Here is a 17,918-nt window from a genome sequence, read left to right as displayed (position 1 = left end):
TCGACTATCTCTGCCTTTGTCAGGGTCTAGCAACACGCACGCCAACCCGACGGCCCCACAGGAGTCCTTCCCAATCGCGGAGTCCCGGAAGGGTCCCCTGGACTTGTGGGACGGGCCCAGCGCGGGTCCGGGCACCCAGCAGGAGCTCCCTGGATATTGGATGGATGAGGCTGGCCGGGTTGGACGCGCAGAGGATGCTCGGAGAGCTGGACCTCGTGGGCGTACCCAGGGGTGGCATTGGGGTTTCGCGCTGGCGGAGTCGTGGGTGCCCGGGACCCTTCGAAGAGCGCAATGCCCCCGCGCCCGGGCAGAGCAGAGAAGCACGGGCTCCTCAGGATCCCCCACCGCGCGCTGGAGAGCTCCGCGTGACCGGAAGTGCCTCCCCCGTGGGCACGGACGGGGCGGGGCCGGCGGGCGGCACTTCCGGTGCCCACGCGCCGCCGCCGCCGCCGCCGCCGCCGCGCAGCTCGCGGCCGTCACTTTGTGTAGAGCGGCCCCGGCGGCCCGCAGGCCCCGGCCCCGCGACCGGCCCGCGGCTCGGCCGGCCCGGCGCGCGGTGAGTGGGTCTCGCGGGCGGCCGTGGCGCGGGCGGCGCGGGCTGGTCGGCTCGTGCTGGGGGCGGCAAGGGGCGGGCCGCCCTCTCTCGAAGCCCGGCGCTAGAGGCCTGGCGGGGCCGTGGGGCGGCCGCGGCGCTCGGGGCCAGGGCCTGGCGGGGCCGCAGCTGCAGCCGCGCGACCGACCTTCCTCTGCAGCGCCCACGCCCCGCGAGGCCCGCGGACCCTCGCCCGGGCCTGCGCGTCACGGGCGGGCCCCGACCCCCAGGGCAGGTCCAGGCAGGCACCACGGAGGGGGCGGGCTGGGGAGGACACGCGCGGCACCACAAGAGGTATCCACGCCTCCTCCGCTGTGGTGGCGAAGGCTGGGCCGCGGCCGCCCCCGCCCCCGGGGACACACCCATCCAGGAGGGGCTGTCATAGGAATGGCTTCTTCGGGAGATGTAGGTCCGATTAGCCCCCTGGAGGGCGGGGTTGGAAGCAACTTGTTCTGGTGCCCCAGCCTGCTTTGTGACCTTGGGGGGGCGGGCGACTCTGATCTTTCCCAGATCTGCAAATGGAGGCCCGCTCGGCTGCTATGCTAAGTCTTCTGTTGCCAGTAGGTGGGTAGGGGACCTCATTCCAGAGGGTGGGTAGGTGTGGGAGGGTATTGGATGGAATCTGGGGTGTCCCTGTGGCCACAGAAGTGGGAGTGGGGCTGGCTTTTGGTGGAAGTCAAGATGAACTGGGGGAAGGGGAGGTATAGGTACCCAGAGGACCAGCCCCCTACCTCTTCCTGTGTAGAGTAACATTGGCACTTGGTTTGGCCCAACAAGTATTGGTAGGTCTGGGGAACTGGCTGGCTTGGCCAGGGGCCTGGGATGGTCCCCATGTATACACCTGCACCAGGAGCAAGGAGGTGGGGGTTGCTAAAATCCATGGACAGACGATGAGGTTGGTGGCAGCCATCTTCCTGATACGGGCCCCAACATCAGTGTGGCTACCCAGAGGGAAAGAGGTTGACTAGTACAAGTGCACCATGCATCTCCCACACGTGGATTTCCTTGGCTCTTGGACTTTTGTGGAGTTTTTTTTTTTTTTTTAACAGTTTTCAAACTTTTCTCCTCCTTGCAGGAGGCATCACCCCCAATTCTAAAAGTCTATGGCAACATATCCTAGGGTGCAGGGCCCTAGTGGAATTGAGTGACCAAGAAATGAAGCTTTTTATCTGACCTTTGTGGCTTCTGACCTGGGATCAGAGGTCAAGGAGAAGTGAGCAAAATGAGTTTCCAGAGGGCTGGTGGGCTGGAGGAGGAGGTGAGAGTGTGGGTCTGAGGAGACAGGGAGCAACCAGGGCGGAGCTGCAGAAGCGTAAACTGACCCACCCCTGAGTTCCACTCTATTCTGAATCCTGGGTCAGGGCACAAGGGGTGTCTGACTCTGCTGGGCACCAGGCTTGTCTGCTCAGGGTCCCTAGACCTCTGCAAGAGTTGGATTTCTCTCTCCTCTGGTCACCAGTGGATGGACTTCATGGGAGAAGGAACTTTACCTGCTATCCTCTTTGTAGGCAGAGACTCTGCTGCTTCTGGGGTGTGTTCTGTCTCAGAGAACCTCCCCTCCCCCAGTGTGGTTAACCTGTTCTGGAACACGACAGTAAGCTCAAACACCGAGCTTTAAAAATTCTGTTTTATCACATTAATGATAGATTTTGGGGTCACTTCCTCAGTAAATACTGGAGTGCTTATTCTGTCTAGAATGGTGGGATTCAGAGAGGAGCAAAGGGAGCTCCTGCTGTTCCTCAGTTGACTGCTCTCAAGTAAAGAAAATGTGGATGCTGCCAAGGACAAGAACAACTGTGCTCAACAGTGGCCCAGGGTAGAAGATCATCAGAGAAGGGGGAAGAGAGTTGTAAGAAAAGAGGGTGGCACATGTAAAGGTCCTGAGGTGGTGAGTGTGGGACCTGTGTATTCCCAAGCCACAGGCTCTCTTCTTTTGTTGAGTCTCCATATATACTGACCTGGCCTGGAGGAGTCTGAAGTTGTTGCTCCAGGTGGTGATCTGGTAGGAGATGCTGTGCTGGTGCTTATATACTTAGCTTGATTTTACCACCTGAGACCTAAGTGAGAAAAGCCCTCTCTGGGTGTGAGGTGGATGGCATTTGGGAAACCACTGCTGAGTGTTCTCAGTGTGAGCGCCCACCAGTGCAAGATGTGCACATGTGGTCCTATGTTTTAGGCAACTTTCAACACCAGGGAGCCAAAGAGATGAGGGCTGGGTTCTAGGAAAAGCAGGACGCTGGACTGGCCCTCCAGTGTCTAGTTCTGAGACCTGGGAGGGTGGGGGTAGAGATTTTGAATCTAGTGTGGGGGAACCAGTGAAGAGGGAGTAAACCATCAGGAGAGAGATGGTCTTTGGATGCTAGGGGACTCAGCCCCCAGACTTCAGCAGACCTGCATAGATACTGTGGCCATTGAACTACAGGTTTTAAAACAGCTGTTCAAAGCAGTTTGGAAAATGAATAGATGCTGCTGGAATAAATGGGAAAGGATGTGGAGTAAGAGTCAGTCTCTGAGCTGTTTTCCCATGTGTGTCTATGGAACAGTGTTCTCATGACTCTGGGCAATTTTACACAGTGTGGTTTAGGTGTTCTGTGGTAGAGCTGGATGAGCTGGGGTGGACCCAATGTCTAGTGTGGCCACATGGCCTGATATTTTGGGATCTTTCTGGGACTCATGCCTTCATCCCCCTCAGGATTCTGGGTTGGACTAGGTTGCTTTGAAAATGGCCCTGTTCAGATCTCAGAAACTGATGAGGCAGGTGCTGAGTGACAGACCCAGTCTCAGGTTCATACCCTAAAAGGAGCCACAGAAACCAATTTATCCAAACTGTGACTGTCCTGACCTGGTGAATGTGCAACTGTAAAGGAGGAATGGTCCCAGGTCTCCCAAATTCCCATCTCCCTGAGCAAACCCACCTATGACATCTGTGGGAAAGCAGAATCTTGGCCTCTGGGGTTTTGGCATTTTATTCCTTAAGATTTTGTGACACCTAAGCTTAAAGAATAGGGGGTCACAGAACATTTTGTATTGCCTGTGCTGGCCCACTGATGAGCCTAACTCCATGTCCCACTTAACCTTTCTCAAATGCCTAGTGAGAGGAAAGGACAAAGGAGAGGGCAATGCCTACTCATGGCCCTTTATCTCCCACAACAGGACAGAGTCTGAACTGCTGGCTTCTCGCTGCTGATCTCACCTTTCACCTGAAGAGGCCAGTGAATTCCTCATCCTCTCCTCCCACCCATTGAGTCCCCAAGTGTCCACAATCTGCTTGTGCTTGGTCCCCGCCTCTGACATTCTCTGCTGGCCTGGTTCATGTATGCTGAAGACTGGGTAAGTATCTGTTCTCTGTATCAGATGGGCTGTTTCTTGTAGACCACCCTTGGGCTGTGTTGCCTGGATTCAATGCTTCTCATCCTTGAGGATAAAGATTTGGGATAAATACTTGACTCACTCCAAAACTGGTAGTAGCTCATACCAAATGGTGAGAAAGTGGAGGCCATGTTTCAGGGGCTATTCAGGCAGCCTTTCTGGGTGCAGAATGTGCTGGTTGCTCAGCATAAGATGGTAGGTAGAGCCCCGATTCTCCCTCAGCTCTAGTGACTTCACCTACGTCTCCTGTCTTTATTTCAGGCTGCGTGAAGACTTGCTCCCAGGGAAGATGGCAGCTCTTCATACAACTCCAGATTCCCCAGCTACCCAGCTGGAGAGGGTAGAGGATGGGTCAGAGTGTGATTTTGACCAGGAGGAGGAAGAGGAAGAAGAAAAGGGGAAAGAGGTGGAGGAGGAGGAGGAGAAAGAAATAGTAGTGGAAGAGGAAGAAGAGGAGGACATGGCAGAGGTGGTGGAGGAGGAGCAGGTGCAGGAGGTGGCAGAGGTGGAGGTGGAGGCAGAGTTGGAGGAAGAAGATGATGATGATAATGACACGGAGGAGGTGATGGCAGAGGAGCAGAGTCCGGGGTTGGGGACCCCTGAGTGTCTTAGCCATGGTGGTGATGCCAAGTCCCCAGTTCTTCAGGAAGAGGGTAAGAAAAAGTCAATCCTTGGGGGTGGAAGTGAAAAGGGCTGGTGTGGGCCATGCCAGGGATTTGGCCGTGCCAGAGAGTGCTCTGGGGCCCCCTAGGGTAGAGCTGGAGCTGGAGTGGCAGGGGCTAGGTTTTGAAATGTGGGAGTAGCTAGGAGCTCTAGCCTTGCTTGCTGACTGGGCAGCAGTTGACTGAGTGACCAGACTAGGTGTTCATGGACAGCTGACCCCTAAGAAGTTTTCCCCACAGCCCTGCAGGCTTCCCAGGTTACTGCTCAGGATGAGGATCTGGAGGAAGAAGAGGAAGAGGAGGAGGAGGAGGAAGAAGAAGATGAGGATGATTTTCTTACAGCTGGGTCTCAGGTGAGCTTCTCTCACTCACCTGGAACTTGGGTAACCTGGGCAGGGTTTCCTCAGGCGGGCTTTACACGTTAAGTCCTGAAGACCTCGGAGCAGTGGCAGTGGGATCCTCAGGTAGGGCCCAGGCTCTAGCCAGGATAGGGCTGCAGGTCTCAGGCCCAGGGGATATGGTTCTGCTTTCCTAGGGTATGGCCCTTTCTAGGCTGCTGGGTTGTCCTGAATGTTTCAGTAGGCATTCGCTTACCTGCACTGTGCATGGTGACTTCAGAGGCCTGGCTGTTCCCCAAAGTCAGATAGCTCCCTTTACCTGGAGTACCTGTCTCCTACTGAGGGTCTGCTTTCCTGCTGCCCAGTGAGATCAATCACTGGTGCCCACATAGTTTAGTTGGTGCCAATTGTCTGCTCAAGAGTGGACCTTCACACTGTTGATGTTGCCACAGAATTTGCTTGTGAATAGGGGCTACAGGGCTTGTTGTCTCCTCACCTTGATGTGAGTCTTGTTTTTGTACCCTGTGAGCTGGATCCTCCACCCTCTCTGAACCCAAGTCCCTGGTCTCTAGATGGGATCAGGACCCTACCTTCCAGGGCCAGGGTGTAGCCTGAAAGCCTTTAGTATTTCTGGGCATCTGTAGACCCAGTAATGCATGGGATGCTGACTATGTCCCATTGAGATCCATGTTTTAGGGCTTTAGTATGTTCTCTCTGACTTTATCATGTGGGCTGTGTGGGGGCTCCCTCAGCTTCTAACCAGGGCAGTGTCTGGGGCTGTTTTTTCCAGGGACTGGTGACCTTTGAAGATGTGGCTGTGTACTTCTCTCTGGAGGAGTGGGAGAGGCTGGATGCAGACCAGCGGAGCCTCTACCGGGAAGTGATGCAGGAGAACTATGGGATCTTGGTGTCCTTAGGTAAGGAAGGCCTTTTGTTCCTTATAGGCAGCCTCCTACAGTGACTGCAAAGGGCTTAGTTGTCTGAGGGGGTGCTTCTTGAGACTCAGGGTCTTGGAGCAGGGAGGTGCTGGGTCTAGCCTACACCCAGGAACCTCGGGACCACTGTGGCCTCTGGTAGAGGTCAGTTGGGTGTCTGAGCCAGGGCGCTGTGTGTTATGGAGCTGCCAATCCTGCTCTGGGCGCTGTGCTTCTTGGCCCTAGAAGCTTTGACGGGAGAAGGCAGGTGAGGGCATCCTGCAGGTGAAGGTATATGGGCCAGGGCTTGGTGGGAGGAGAGTAGGTTGGTGAGGGCCGGGTATGAATGGAGGGATGCACAATCTCCTCGAGCAGTGTGAGGTAGGGAGGGCTGGTCTTGGAAAGGATGGAGGAAAGGAGAGGATCTGTTCATGGATAGGAACAGCTGCTCTGCAGCTGCCATCTGTTTCTCTCCTGGGCAGGATACCCAATCCCCAAGCCAGATCTGATCTTCCACCTAGAACAAGGGGAAGAACCTTGGGTCCCAGATAGCCCTCACCCTGAGGAGGGAGATATCGTCACTGGTGTCTACACAGGTGAGTATGAGATGGAATTTTGTGGGGTTTCTGCCAACACAGCTGCTCAGAGCTGATGTCTTTACCTTAGGTCTCTGCAGACCTGGTATCTGGTTCCTCTGCTGCCTTTGACAGTTTTAGGGCTGACTGTCTGGAGTGTGGGGTGGGTTCCATGGAGATAGAGCACTCACTGTGTACTACGCTCTGCTCTTGTCTCTTGGGTCCTTTTGGTTCAATTCCACAGAAGCCCAATAGCTGGAAGGTTCTTAGAGAACCTTAAAAATGATCCCTCTCCCTACCATGGAACCTGGGATTATTATTGTTATTTTTAATGTTTTTTACTTTTGGTACTTGAAGACAGTGGTCAGGACTTCGGCTCAGAGCTGAGGCTATGTTCTAGGAGCCTAGCAGAATATTAGTGCAGCCTTTCTAATGCTGAGACTTTCATCAGTCCTCTGGCTTCTCCACCCATTTAACCATTTCTGCAAAAAAGTCCCCCTCAGCCTTCTCTGTCCCGCCAAAAGTCCTAGGCAGACTTCTGTTCTGGGTGGGCACCTTGGGGCCTTCTGGAGAAGAGATTTTGCAGTAGTATGTAAAGAAGACGTTTGGGGTGGTAAGTTTCTCTGGAGGCCTTGGACCTAGCTCTGGCTCCATTCCTTCAACTCTCTGAGCCCTCCTTTATTCATATGGAGAATAAAGAATATGAACCAAACCCATGGTTTCCAACCTGAGCATTGGAACTCTTGGTTGTGTTGAGGTCCAGTGGAATCACAGTCACTTTCAGTGTTCAAAGTGTGCAGTGGAGGCTTTTGCCCCAAGGGCATCTGTGGCTTGAGCTGCGGGTATGTCAGCACAGGAAAGGCTCTGAGTAGACCTGGAGCAGCCATAACAGGTGTTATACAGAAAAACACACTGTAGTAACATTACACATGTCCTTATCAGAGCATCCTTACTTGCAGTGTCATCTTTGTGACAGCTCTGGGCTGTGCAGGACAAGGAGGGCTTGTCAGCCTCCCTTTAGACAAGGAAATTGGTTTTTCAAGAGCATGGTAGGTAGTGAGGCCTCAGGCTCTGTCTGCAGTACCCCTTCACTGCCAGGTACCCTTCTACTGAGTCTCCAGGTTCTTGGGACCCTCTTGGGATCTTTCCTCGGCTTCAGAATTGGAAGGGTTCCTTCTGGCAAAAAACAGTGCTGCTTCCCTGGGATGAAGGGTTTGCTTCCTCATTTCTAGTCCAGTGCTTGGTAAGAACAGGCACTGTGTCTCATTGACCCACCTGTGTCCATGGCATTCAGAATGGGTGTGGTGAGATTGATGGCAGCTTCCAGCAGCCTCTAGGTGCTATGCCAGCCAGACCAAGCCTGGCACCATGGGGGTCCCGGAGGGCCAGCTGATGACTCCCACCCTCTTGGCAGCTGGCTTCTGCCCCTCTTCTGAAAGTGAAGGACAGAAGAGAAATACAAGACCCAGGATTGAACCAGCTTAATCATTACTCAGGAAAGGACAGAGATGAAGTTTAAAAGGCAGCAAGAGGTAGAGACACACACTAAGGTGAGAAAATCCAGTGATCAGCAAATACTGCCCAGCTGTTCTGGAGTCTGAATATGGCTGCCCCCAATAGACAGAGGCACAGCTGTTCCCCTCCCTCACCCACAGCAGGCAGAGACTGGCACCAGGCTGCTGGGGGTTCTGCTCACACAGCTGTGAGCACCTAAGGAGACCTCAGAGGCCAGTCCATTAGGTTTCACATAGCCATGCCCCAGAGGGGACCTTGGCTATCACTGAACTCCCCTTTCTTACTGCCAGCCAGGCAGCTTGGGTCTTATCTTGCCCTAGACCCATGGGCTTGGTTTAGAGGAAGGAAAGGAGTGCGGGGACACCCTGGCAAAGAGGCAGCCTTTTTAGTGCCTGGAACAAGGGGCTGGTTCAGGTTTCTAGGTGCTGGAGACTCTGCTGGGGTGGGGATAGGAGGGTGTAGTGAGAGGAAGGTAGGCCTGTCCCCTGACCTGGGAGTGCTTTTGTTTTCTGAAATCGTTTTGAGGTGGGCCAGGCCTTGGTACCATAACCACACATAATCTGTGAAGGAATTGAGGCCATAGAAGTCACTGGCATTTCTCAGGTCACTCACCAGTGACAAGGAATGGCCTATCAGAGGAAGACCACTTACTCACAGGCCTGTCGCCCTGGCCAAGAGGACAGATCCCAGTTGGAAGCCTGGCTGCCTTCCCAAGCTTGAGCTGATGAGCTAGGCTGAGGCTGATGTCTCTGATGTCCTCCCCCAACTAGGAGGGGAGGCTGCTGATGCCCACCAACCTGGGCATTTCATCCTCATGTACCTTGTTCCTCGTGTTACTTCTGACAGTGGCAGGGGCTCTTGAGCCCAGCTTGAGTTTCTGTGTCTGGATAAAGTTTTGCAGGGTGGGGGTGGGGGTGAGCAAGAGCCAGGTACTGATCTTATTCAGGGAATTTGGGAAGGGTAATCTGAAGGACAGAAGCCCAAAGCTTTGCCTTTTCCCAAGGCCAGACCAGCTTAGGCCAGGAGATAGGTTTCCTGGCCAGTGTGTTAGGGTGTTCTGAGTGTCCCTTAGTTACCTCTGTAGCAGCTGGAGGCATATTTCCTTGCCCTGTGCCCAGAGCACTTCCTGGAGGTGTCTGGGGGTTTCTGCCATTGGGTCACCAGACATCAGAGCGTGAGAGCCAGCTTCTTGCAGCTAGTGCAGGGCCTGGGCAGAGCAAGGGAGCCTGCTGCTGTCTGGGTTCTGGGTAAACCTTGGTCTTCATGAAGTGCAGGATCACCTTTACTGTCTTCAGAGGTCTCCAGGCCTGCAGAGTACCAAGTGCTAGTGACAGGGTAGCTCCAAGACAGCTCATACCCCAGCCCTGGAGCCTCTCCTATCCCTTTGCCACCTTGCCCTGTTGGAGAGGAGAACTTGCCTGCCCAGGTGCACAGGGCTAGTTAGTAACCTGTCTGGAGTTACAGATGGGGCCCAGCCTTCTAGTGATCTGTAGCTATGTGTGCCTGGCAGTAGAAAAGGGACACAGCCTAACAGCCCAATATTTGAGAGAACAGAGTCTCAACAACAGGGAAGACAAAGAATAAACAGCAAGGGGGAAGCATTGGAGAATCAACAATGACACATGGCAGGGGTGGCACCTGTGTCCAGTTGTAATGCCTATGTAGCATGGCTACATGTACTTTATAGCTGTTTACTTTTTTAACCCTTGCAGCATTACCTCAAAATGAGATTACAGATGAGGAAACTGAAGTTAAATGACTTGCCCCAGGTCCCACGTACAAATGGGTTTGGGACCCCAGCAGAGCTGGTTCCCTTGGCTGCCCCTCAAGAGACAGCAGGGGAGATGTGGTAAAGGGGCATCAACCTATAGGAGAAGACCTGCCATGGAGCATGAAGTGGTGAGACAATGCTAAGATCTGTAAGAACCCAATGTGTTCAGCTTTGAAGGGGAGCCTAACATTGTCCAACAGGACTTTTTTTAGCGGGGAGGGGAGTTCATCTTGGGGGTGCTCAACCACTAAGCCACATCCCCAGCCCTTTTTTGTATTTTACTTAGAGACAGGCTCTCACTGAGTTGCTGAGCCCCTTAAGCTGCTGGGATCACAGGCGAGCACCACCATGCCCGGCTCCAGCAGGACTTTTTAGAAAGCATCCGTGACTAGATGCTAGGAGGAAGGTGGGAGAAATGATGGTGACAACCCACAGTCCTGGGGTTTTTCATTCATTCTCTTGACATCCACCTGTGAAGGGGCCTTCTTTAGATTGCCTGCCCCAGCTCCTGTCACCTAATACTTCCTGGTAGGCCAGAAACCTGTTTTCACTGTGTTTGACATAGATTATGAAAGTGTCCTTGTGGCCAAGCTCTGGTAGGTTCTCCCTTCCTAGATAGCTGACTTTGATCCCTGATCTGCTGGTGCATTTTATGTTTAACTCCTGTGGTCCTTCAGGCTCTTCCCAGAGGCCTAGCTAATTATCACCCAAGGTCAGAGCAGGTGTTAGGTGCAAGAAGGTGAAGTGCCAGCTCCAATCCACAGAGCTTCTCTACTCTCTCCTGTAGTTCTGGATGAAGTAGCCATGCTCAATCCTCAGGGTCATTGTTGGATCACTGCCTGTCTCATTGTCCTCCAGCTATTGAGGAACACACCCCATATACTTTTTTATTTGAGTGACTTGTCTGCCCCTGTTGGGGTCTGACAAGTGGAGCTGATGAATCCTCACCTGGATCTATAAAGAGCTTTTGGGTCTTAAAGCTAGAAAACACCCTGCAAACTCTGTCCCTGGAGTGACTGTTACACTGGACTTCCCCATTCCAGGGCCAAAAACCTCTAGACCTTATGCCACTTTAACAGCAGAAAGTAAAGAGAACAGAGCCTGGTCTTGGGGTCTGCTAATCTCGGGATTCCCCAGGTTCCCTCCCAATGGCCTGATACTTCCTGAGATCTCCGGTGCAACCAGCTTCAACTTTCCTGGGATTCAGATGCCCTTCCCCCTACTCACTGAGTGTAGTGGTGGCCTGCAACACCTTGCTGAGTGTTTAGATATGACCTCACCACTTGTCCTTGCTGTTGGACAAGTACCCATGCCAGCTCCAGAGGTAATGGTGAGCTCCCCCAAGTGTCTGTCAGGATTGGTCCACTCTACAGAGCCAGGTGGGGTGGGTGGGTAGGGGCTCATCTTCCTGGACCAGCAGGCATTCCTCTTGCTCTTGGACTCTGGGGAAAGGTGCTATTAGAGAACCCTCCCTGTTCCTGGCAGTGAGGTGGTTCTCGCTGGCCCTGGTGTCCAGCTCTTTGAGGCTTATTAATGAAGCAACAGGTCATTGATCCTCAGTAGGTTCTGATGGTGGACTAATCCATGCAGAAATCTGCCAAGAAATTGTATTTGTTCAAGTGTGAATTTTCCCTGTTAGGGGGCTCTAATTAGAAACTACTCAAGACTCTTATCAGAGCCAAAGGGAAAAGGCTTTTGATCTGACCGGCCCAGATTGCCTGTCCTCCAGCAGCTCATCCCTGCCCTAAGGTGTGTGTGCTCCAGCCTTCTCAGATTTGGGGAAGAGTTGCTGCCAAAGAAGAGCACCCAGTGAAAAGGAACGGACTTTTTTTTTTTTTTTTGCCATACAGGACACACTTGTCATTCAGTGGGTATAAGTGGCAGTTAGTGTGAACTCAGGCTAATGATAAACTTTTAAAGCTTATGTTTACTACAATAGCACAGTATTACTAACTGTAGAAAAATTAGTATGGAAAATAAAATAACCCATTTTCTTGTCCCTTGTATGATCCATGTTTGCTTCCCCCCCCCCCCCCGCCAACTGCAGTCAGGCCTGTGCCAGTCTCTGGCTTCACTGCACCTGGTAGTGTGCTGTGCTTTCCCATGAGACTGTAGGTCACCATAGAGAATGTCATACAGAACAAGGACCTGGCAGGATGTAGCATTTGATGTGAGGGAGCCAGCCTAGGCTTCTGAGAATCCATAGGCTCTGACCATCTCAAGGGTACACTTAGCAGTCCAGGCTCCCCCAGCCAGGTGACAGCTAAAATGGGCCAGAGTCTTAGCTGTAGACCCAAGTGGGCTGTAATGAGTTTCTTAGGCCCTGGCTATTGAAGCTTGAATCTTCCAGTAGCTGGGATCTGAAGGGCACAGTACAGTGTACAGGAGAGCAGGTATGCAGTTGCTCTGAACACCTGGCACTGCCACAGGCCAGGCAGTTTCCTGTATGTCTCTAGTGTGAATTAATGCTGATACATACACAAGTTCCCCCTGTACATCATGGTGGCAGGCTTCCAGCACTGATTTCATAAAAAGGAGACTACAGACTTGACTCTAGAAGGGTGGAAGGGAACGGTTGGGGTGCAGCTCTGTAAAGGAAGGACAAGTAGCTGAAACTCTTGGGGTGCTCACAGTGTGCCCATAGTCCCAGTAGGCTTGGGGTTTCCCAAATGCATAGCATTTCAGGAAACCCAAGCTGAAGAAGGGTGGCTCACAGGGTAAGATGGGTTCTAAAGGGGAAAGGGATTCAAGAACCTGTGTGCAACAGGTTCTGCTTTGGGAGAGGGAGGGAAGCCCCCTGGCTGCTGTGGGAGAGGGAGGGATGCTGAGCAAACCTTAGGTGCCTATAAAGTAGGTTCTGAGCACACTGAGGGTGCTGAAACCTCCAAGTTGCACTGCCCTCTGCTAAACCGGCTAGGGAGGGGGCTGGCTTGGAAAACAATCCGTGTCTCCTCTTTTTTGGGAACAGGATCCATTATGGGCTTAGCCTTGGGACTCAAAAGAACCTGCAAACAAGCTCACCACTTTGCAGTCTCAGGTCCTTCATAGGGTGGCAAGCCCTGGACGTTGCTCCAGAGGTGGAACTCTGACCTTTCTGGGAGGGATCCCCACATGGGATGCCCCACATCCAGAAAGTCCCCAACTGTATGTGTGGTTTTATTGCCTCTGGTGGGGCAAGAATAATCTCTCACTTGGGTGAGTGGAGATGCCTGTCCACGACTAGAGGGAAGCCCCATGTCTGAAAAACTTGGAGTCCCTTGGAGGCCATGATTTCTGAGGGCAGATGCTCTGTCACATTCTCTTACCTCTCATTTTTGGTTTAACTTTATCGCTTTCAGGAGCCTGGTTCTGGAATGACGATATAGAGGACCACGAGGAGGAAGATGATGAGGACTTCCTGGCAGAGATGGCGGAGGAGGAGAACGAGCCACCAGGGCTATGGTCCGCGGCCTATGGCGTGGGGGATGTCCCTGGGACGTGGGGCCCTGACGACTCGGATTCAGCCCAGACTCCAGAGGAGTGGGGGCCAGACCCAGGCAGCCTCGGGGTCCTGGCGGAGGAATGTGAAGCAAAGCCCTTCCTACCTGGCCGGGAGCCAGGCGCGAACCTTCTGGCTCCCTGGTCGTTCCCTACTGCAGTGGCTGCCCCCACAGGGCGGCCTGAGACCACTTGTGATGTATGTGGCAAAGTATTCCCACATCGGTCGCGGCTGGCCAAGCACCAGCGCTACCACGCGGCTGTAAAGCCCTTTGGCTGCGACGAGTGTGGCAAGGGCTTTGTGTACCGCTCACACTTGGCCATCCATCAGCGCACACACACTGGCGAGAAGCCCTTCCCCTGCCCGGACTGTGGCAAGCGCTTTGTTTACAAGTCGCACTTGGTGACGCACCGGCGCATCCACACTGGCGAGCGGCCTTATCGATGCGCCTTCTGTGGCGCAGGCTTCGGACGCCGCTCTTACCTGGTGACACACCAGCGCACACACACGGGCGAGCGGCCCTACCCGTGCCCACACTGCGGTCGCAGCTTCAGTCAGAGCTCTGCACTCGCGCGGCACCAGGCTGTCCACACGGCCGACAGGCCGCACTGCTGCCCTGACTGCGGCCAGGCTTTCCGCCTGCGTGCCGACTTTCAGCGCCATCGGCGTGGTGGAGGCTGTACTGAACCCAGTGGTGACGGCCTGCGACAGGAGTCCAGTGAGGTGGCTGCCACAGTGGGGCCCGAGGAGCAGGAAGCTGGGCCAGAGGGGCCTGAGGAGCCTGAGGCCGTTGAAACAGATGGAGACCCTGAAGCGGAGGCCAGAGAGGAGGTGGCGGCGACAGCGGAGGCGCCTGCTCCGGAGAGCAAGAAAGACCCCGAGCCAGACAGGCGGTTCCTGGAGATGGGCAATGGCCTGGGGGAGGGCGAAGGCCCTTCCTCGCACCCACTTGGTTTCCACTTTCCTGTGCACCCCAAGTCTTGGCTCCACCCTGATGGCTTTCCCATCCTTGGCCTCCCAAACTTTGGAGAACGGCTACCGGCAGACGGGCGTCCCTTGCAGGGACCTTTGGGAAGCCCGCTGTCCCTGGTGGAGGGCACAGGGCTGGCCTGCGACCCTTTTGGTGGCGGCAGTGGTGGAGGCGGTGGTGGCGGACTGCGTGCCTTTGGGCCCGCGGTTGGAGGGCTACTGGCAGAGCCAGTGCCCGCCGCGTTGGCAGAGGAGGAGAGCCCGTGGATCTGCTCGGACTGTGGCAAGACGTTCGGGCGCCGTGCCGCGCTAGCCAAGCACCAGCGCTACCACGCGGGCGAGCGGCCTCACCGCTGTGCTGACTGCGGCAAGAGTTTCGTGTATGGCTCGCATCTGGCGCGTCACCGGCGCACGCACACAGGAGAGCGGCCCTTTCCATGCCCGGAGTGCGGGGCGCGCTTTGCCCGCGGCTCACACCTTGCAGCGCATGTGCGTGGCCACACTGGCGAGAAACCTTTTGTGTGTGGTGTGTGTGGTGCTGGCTTCAGTCGCCGCGCTCACCTGACGGCGCATGGGCGAGCACACACGGGCGAGCGACCCTATGCGTGCGGCGAGTGCGGTCGGCGCTTTGGGCAGAGTGCAGCGCTGACACGGCACCAGTGGGCACACGCAGAGGAGAAGCCGCACCGCTGCCCCGACTGCGGCAAAGGCTTTGGCCACAGCTCGGACTTCAAGCGGCACCGGCGTACGCACACAGGAGAGAAGCCCTTCCGTTGCGCCGACTGCGGCCGCGGCTTCGCACAGCGTTCCAACCTGGCCAAGCACCGGCGTGGCCACACCGGCGAGCGGCCTTTCCCGTGCCCCGAGTGCGGCAAGCGCTTCTCACAGCGCTCGGTGCTCGTGACCCACCAGCGCACGCATACAGGCGAGCGACCCTACGCCTGTGCCAACTGCGGCCGCCGCTTCTCGCAGAGCTCGCACCTGCTTACTCACATGAAGACGCACCGTGGTGCGACAGGTGCGCCGGGGCAGGCAGCAGCGGCGGCCCCGGCACCTAAGGCCGAGGCACCCACCAAGGGACTCTTGAGTGCTAATGCGAGTTCCGGGTCAGGGGAGCGCGGTAGCACCTTGCTGGAGTTCGCTGGTGGGACGAGCTTCGGCTCGGAGCCTGCGACTGCATTTGCGGGGCCCTCGGGTACCTATGAGGAAAGCATCATGTGAGGGGCCCAAGGCAGCAGGAAGTGCAACCCTCTAGGTCACCGGCCCCTCCCCTGGGCGGCTCGGGCGCAGGCTGCTGCGGGCCTGCCCCTTACTCCTCTGGCCTGGGAGTGGGGCCGAGGGTTCCAGTCCTGAGTGCGGTGCCTTCCTTCAGCCCTGAGTGTACCGCCTTCCGCCCCACCGCCTCGGGTTTCTTTCCGCCGGGCCCCAGAGGAGGGCGCCGTTGCCCTGGAGCACGAATGGCTGTGTGGGGCGCGCTCCAGAGAGCACAGCAGCGAGTGGAGGCGGCCAGGGCTGGGATCTACCATCCCTGACAAAGACTGCAACATCTCTGGGTCTATGCTGCCAGGCAGGGCGGTAGGGATGGTGGGCGAGGCTATTTATTTTACTGGGATTCCAATTTGGGTGGCCCAGGTAAGTGACTTAGGAGTTTGTAACTGGGTTTTACATCGAGGTCGGAGAAGCCCTTGTGTTGGGGAGGGTGGGCTGGTCGAGGTAAGAGCATCCGGCTGCTGGGGTGGGTCAGTGTCAAGTCCTGGCTTCTGGTGGGTTCAGCTGAGAACTTCTTTCATTCCTTAGTGGGAGATTCAGGGACCTTTCAGTGGTTTGTGTGTATCAGAAAGTTTTAAGAACTGCGTGGGTGACAAAAGGAAGCCTTATAGGTTTCCAAAGAACGGTGTTCCTCAATAATCCAGGGAGGAAATGGAAAAGCTTTGATTCTGTCGGCTGTGGATATTTATTTCTGTCTCTTGTATGGCCTGAAGAATGTGGGAGGACAAAAAGCCAGAAACCAAATTTGTGGCCAGGGCTGACGGGTTATAGATATTCGCAGGGTCCCCAGAGAGTTTGAAGCCTTATTCTCTAAAGTTGTTCACTTGCCTCACTCCACCATCACTGAGATCAGCCAGCGTTAGCCTTGGGTGGGTTTTGATCTCAGTTTCCCAAATAAGTCCTTTGGTCCTCCCACCTCTGGCAGCTGGAGATGGCACACTCAGACATCCTTGGGACACCCCATTCAGGCTCTTACACACCTGGGTCCTGGCTTTCAATTCTCCTAGCTGCCACATCTCCTGGAGCAGGGGGATACATGGAGACCTGCCCTTCTGAGCCCAGTGCTCATTTATATTAAAGCACTGAGATTGGTCCAAGGACCTTCCCCATGTCCCATACTTAGGGCCCTACAACCTTCACATGTCTCTTTAACTTTGCTTCAGTCATTCTACACTAGAAACGAGTAGTGTTTCTGTCTAGATTCACATTTCACAGATGGGTCAGTGGAAGCACTGAGGGTTTGGTGGCTTGCACAGTGGCTGCCCACAGGGTGTGGACCTGAGCCCCTAGCTCAGTGATAAACTAAGTACCCCACTATGCAAGGCCCCCGCCTGGTGGATGCCTCACCCTCTAGACTGGACTGTTGGAAACCACTGGGCAGCAGCTGAGGCACTTCTCATGTGAGGCCCCCTCCCTTTGTGCTTTTTGGGCCAGTGTTATTGGGGCCAGAGAACTGAGATTTTTAAAGTGACTGCATTCCCTTAGACCTAGTTCCTTCTGTTTTAGTGTAGACAGGCCTCAGGGGCTGAGAGCCAGCAGCCAGGCTGCTAGGGGCTGGGTGGGGTAGGAGGCGTTGTAGTTGGTGGGTGGGAAAGGGCCTGGGTGGTGGTGGTAAGAACTAGCCTGGCAGGAGTGAGGTGGTGGGGTGGGGTGGTGAGGAGGATAGGGGTCCCAGGGAGGGACCTAAGCAATGGCCTCTCTGTTCCAGGTTTCTTCTCTCCCCATATCTTCTGGGACATGAGCCTCAGGAAGGGTCAAAGGCTGGAGGAGGTAGGGGTTGGGGGTGTCTCTGACCTTGCCCTAGTGGCCAGGGCCTGGCACTGTGCCCATCCCTCCTGAGCCCCAGCTGCTTCTGCCCTGCCTGAGCTGTCTGCAGGAAGACCTAGCTTTAATAAAGAGTGGAGAAACGAGCTTTCTGCCTGGACTCTGTGCTGTTGCTGCTCTTTGGTGCCCATCAGGGATGCTTCATGAGGCCTCAGGCCCATCTTATTTCTGCAAACATTTTTTTAGTTTTCTTTTAAGAACTAGAATTGGTCCCAGGATGGCACATGAGGATCTGCTCAAGATGAATTTGGCCCTGTGTTTCCTGTACGCAAGTCTTGCTGGGGCTCCCCTACACAGCCACACACTTGTAATACATACACCTATCATGGAGCATTACTGTGTTTGCGGTTGTTTTGGACAGCCTCCCAGTGATCAAAGAAAGGGGCCAGGACTCCTTCCTGGTAGTCCAGACCCATGCCTGGGCCTTTCCTCCAGCCACAACTCCACCTTCCAGGTTTATCAAGGGTTCCATTATCATAGGCTAGGTGTATCCTTAGGTCCCCAAAACACCTTCCTTGTTTGTTCTCACCACACAGTATCCCAGTGATCAGATTGTACTTTTCCTATGGACTTGAAAAAACAGAAGCTATGAAGTGAGTTTTATTTACATGCCTGTGATTTAGAAAGTCAGGCATGATGGTG

The 17,918-nt window shown here is 54.8% G+C and overlaps 1 protein-coding gene across 3 annotated transcripts; it reads left to right on the top strand.

Annotated features, from left to right (window-relative positions):
• Positions 1–467: 467 nt before the first annotated feature.
• On the top strand, positions 468–16,998 carry Znf316 (zinc finger protein 316). 3 transcript variants are annotated; one of them, XM_076840583.1, is made up of 8 exons: positions 468–556; positions 1,103–1,156; positions 3,746–3,922; positions 4,223–4,614; positions 4,864–4,976; positions 5,752–5,878; positions 6,358–6,471; positions 13,075–16,998. In XM_076840583.1, the coding sequence occupies exons 3-8, from the start codon at positions 3,909–3,911 to the stop codon at positions 15,402–15,404; spliced, it is 3,090 nt and encodes a 1,029-aa protein (XP_076696698.1). In that variant the 5' UTR covers positions 468–556; positions 1,103–1,156; positions 3,746–3,908; the 3' UTR covers positions 15,405–16,998. The 3 variants fall into 3 exon arrangements, with proteins under 3 accessions (XP_076696698.1, XP_076696699.1, XP_076696700.1); XM_076840584.1 differs by lacking the exon at positions 1,103–1,156; XM_076840585.1 differs by lacking the exon at positions 6,358–6,471.
• Positions 16,999–17,918: the final 920 nt, after the last annotated feature.

The sequence above is a fragment of the Callospermophilus lateralis genome, chromosome 19 (genome assembly GCF_048772815.1).
Source record: "Callospermophilus lateralis isolate mCalLat2 chromosome 19, mCalLat2.hap1, whole genome shotgun sequence".
NCBI lineage: Eukaryota > Metazoa > Chordata > Mammalia > Rodentia > Sciuridae > Callospermophilus > Callospermophilus lateralis.
Note: the sequence above shows the minus strand (reverse complement) of the source record. Positions and strands in the feature narration are given on the sequence as shown.

Bases quoted from the DNA above. Each gene is read 5' to 3' on its own strand.
- Znf316 (XM_076840584.1), top strand. The intron at 4,615-4,863 runs GTAAGAAAAAGT...TTTTCCCCACAG, and splicing joins CCCAGTTCTTCAGGAAGAGG to CCCTGCAGGCTTCCCAGGTT. The intron at 4,977-5,751 runs GTGAGCTTCTCT...TGTTTTTTCCAG, and splicing joins TTCTTACAGCTGGGTCTCAG to GGACTGGTGACCTTTGAAGA.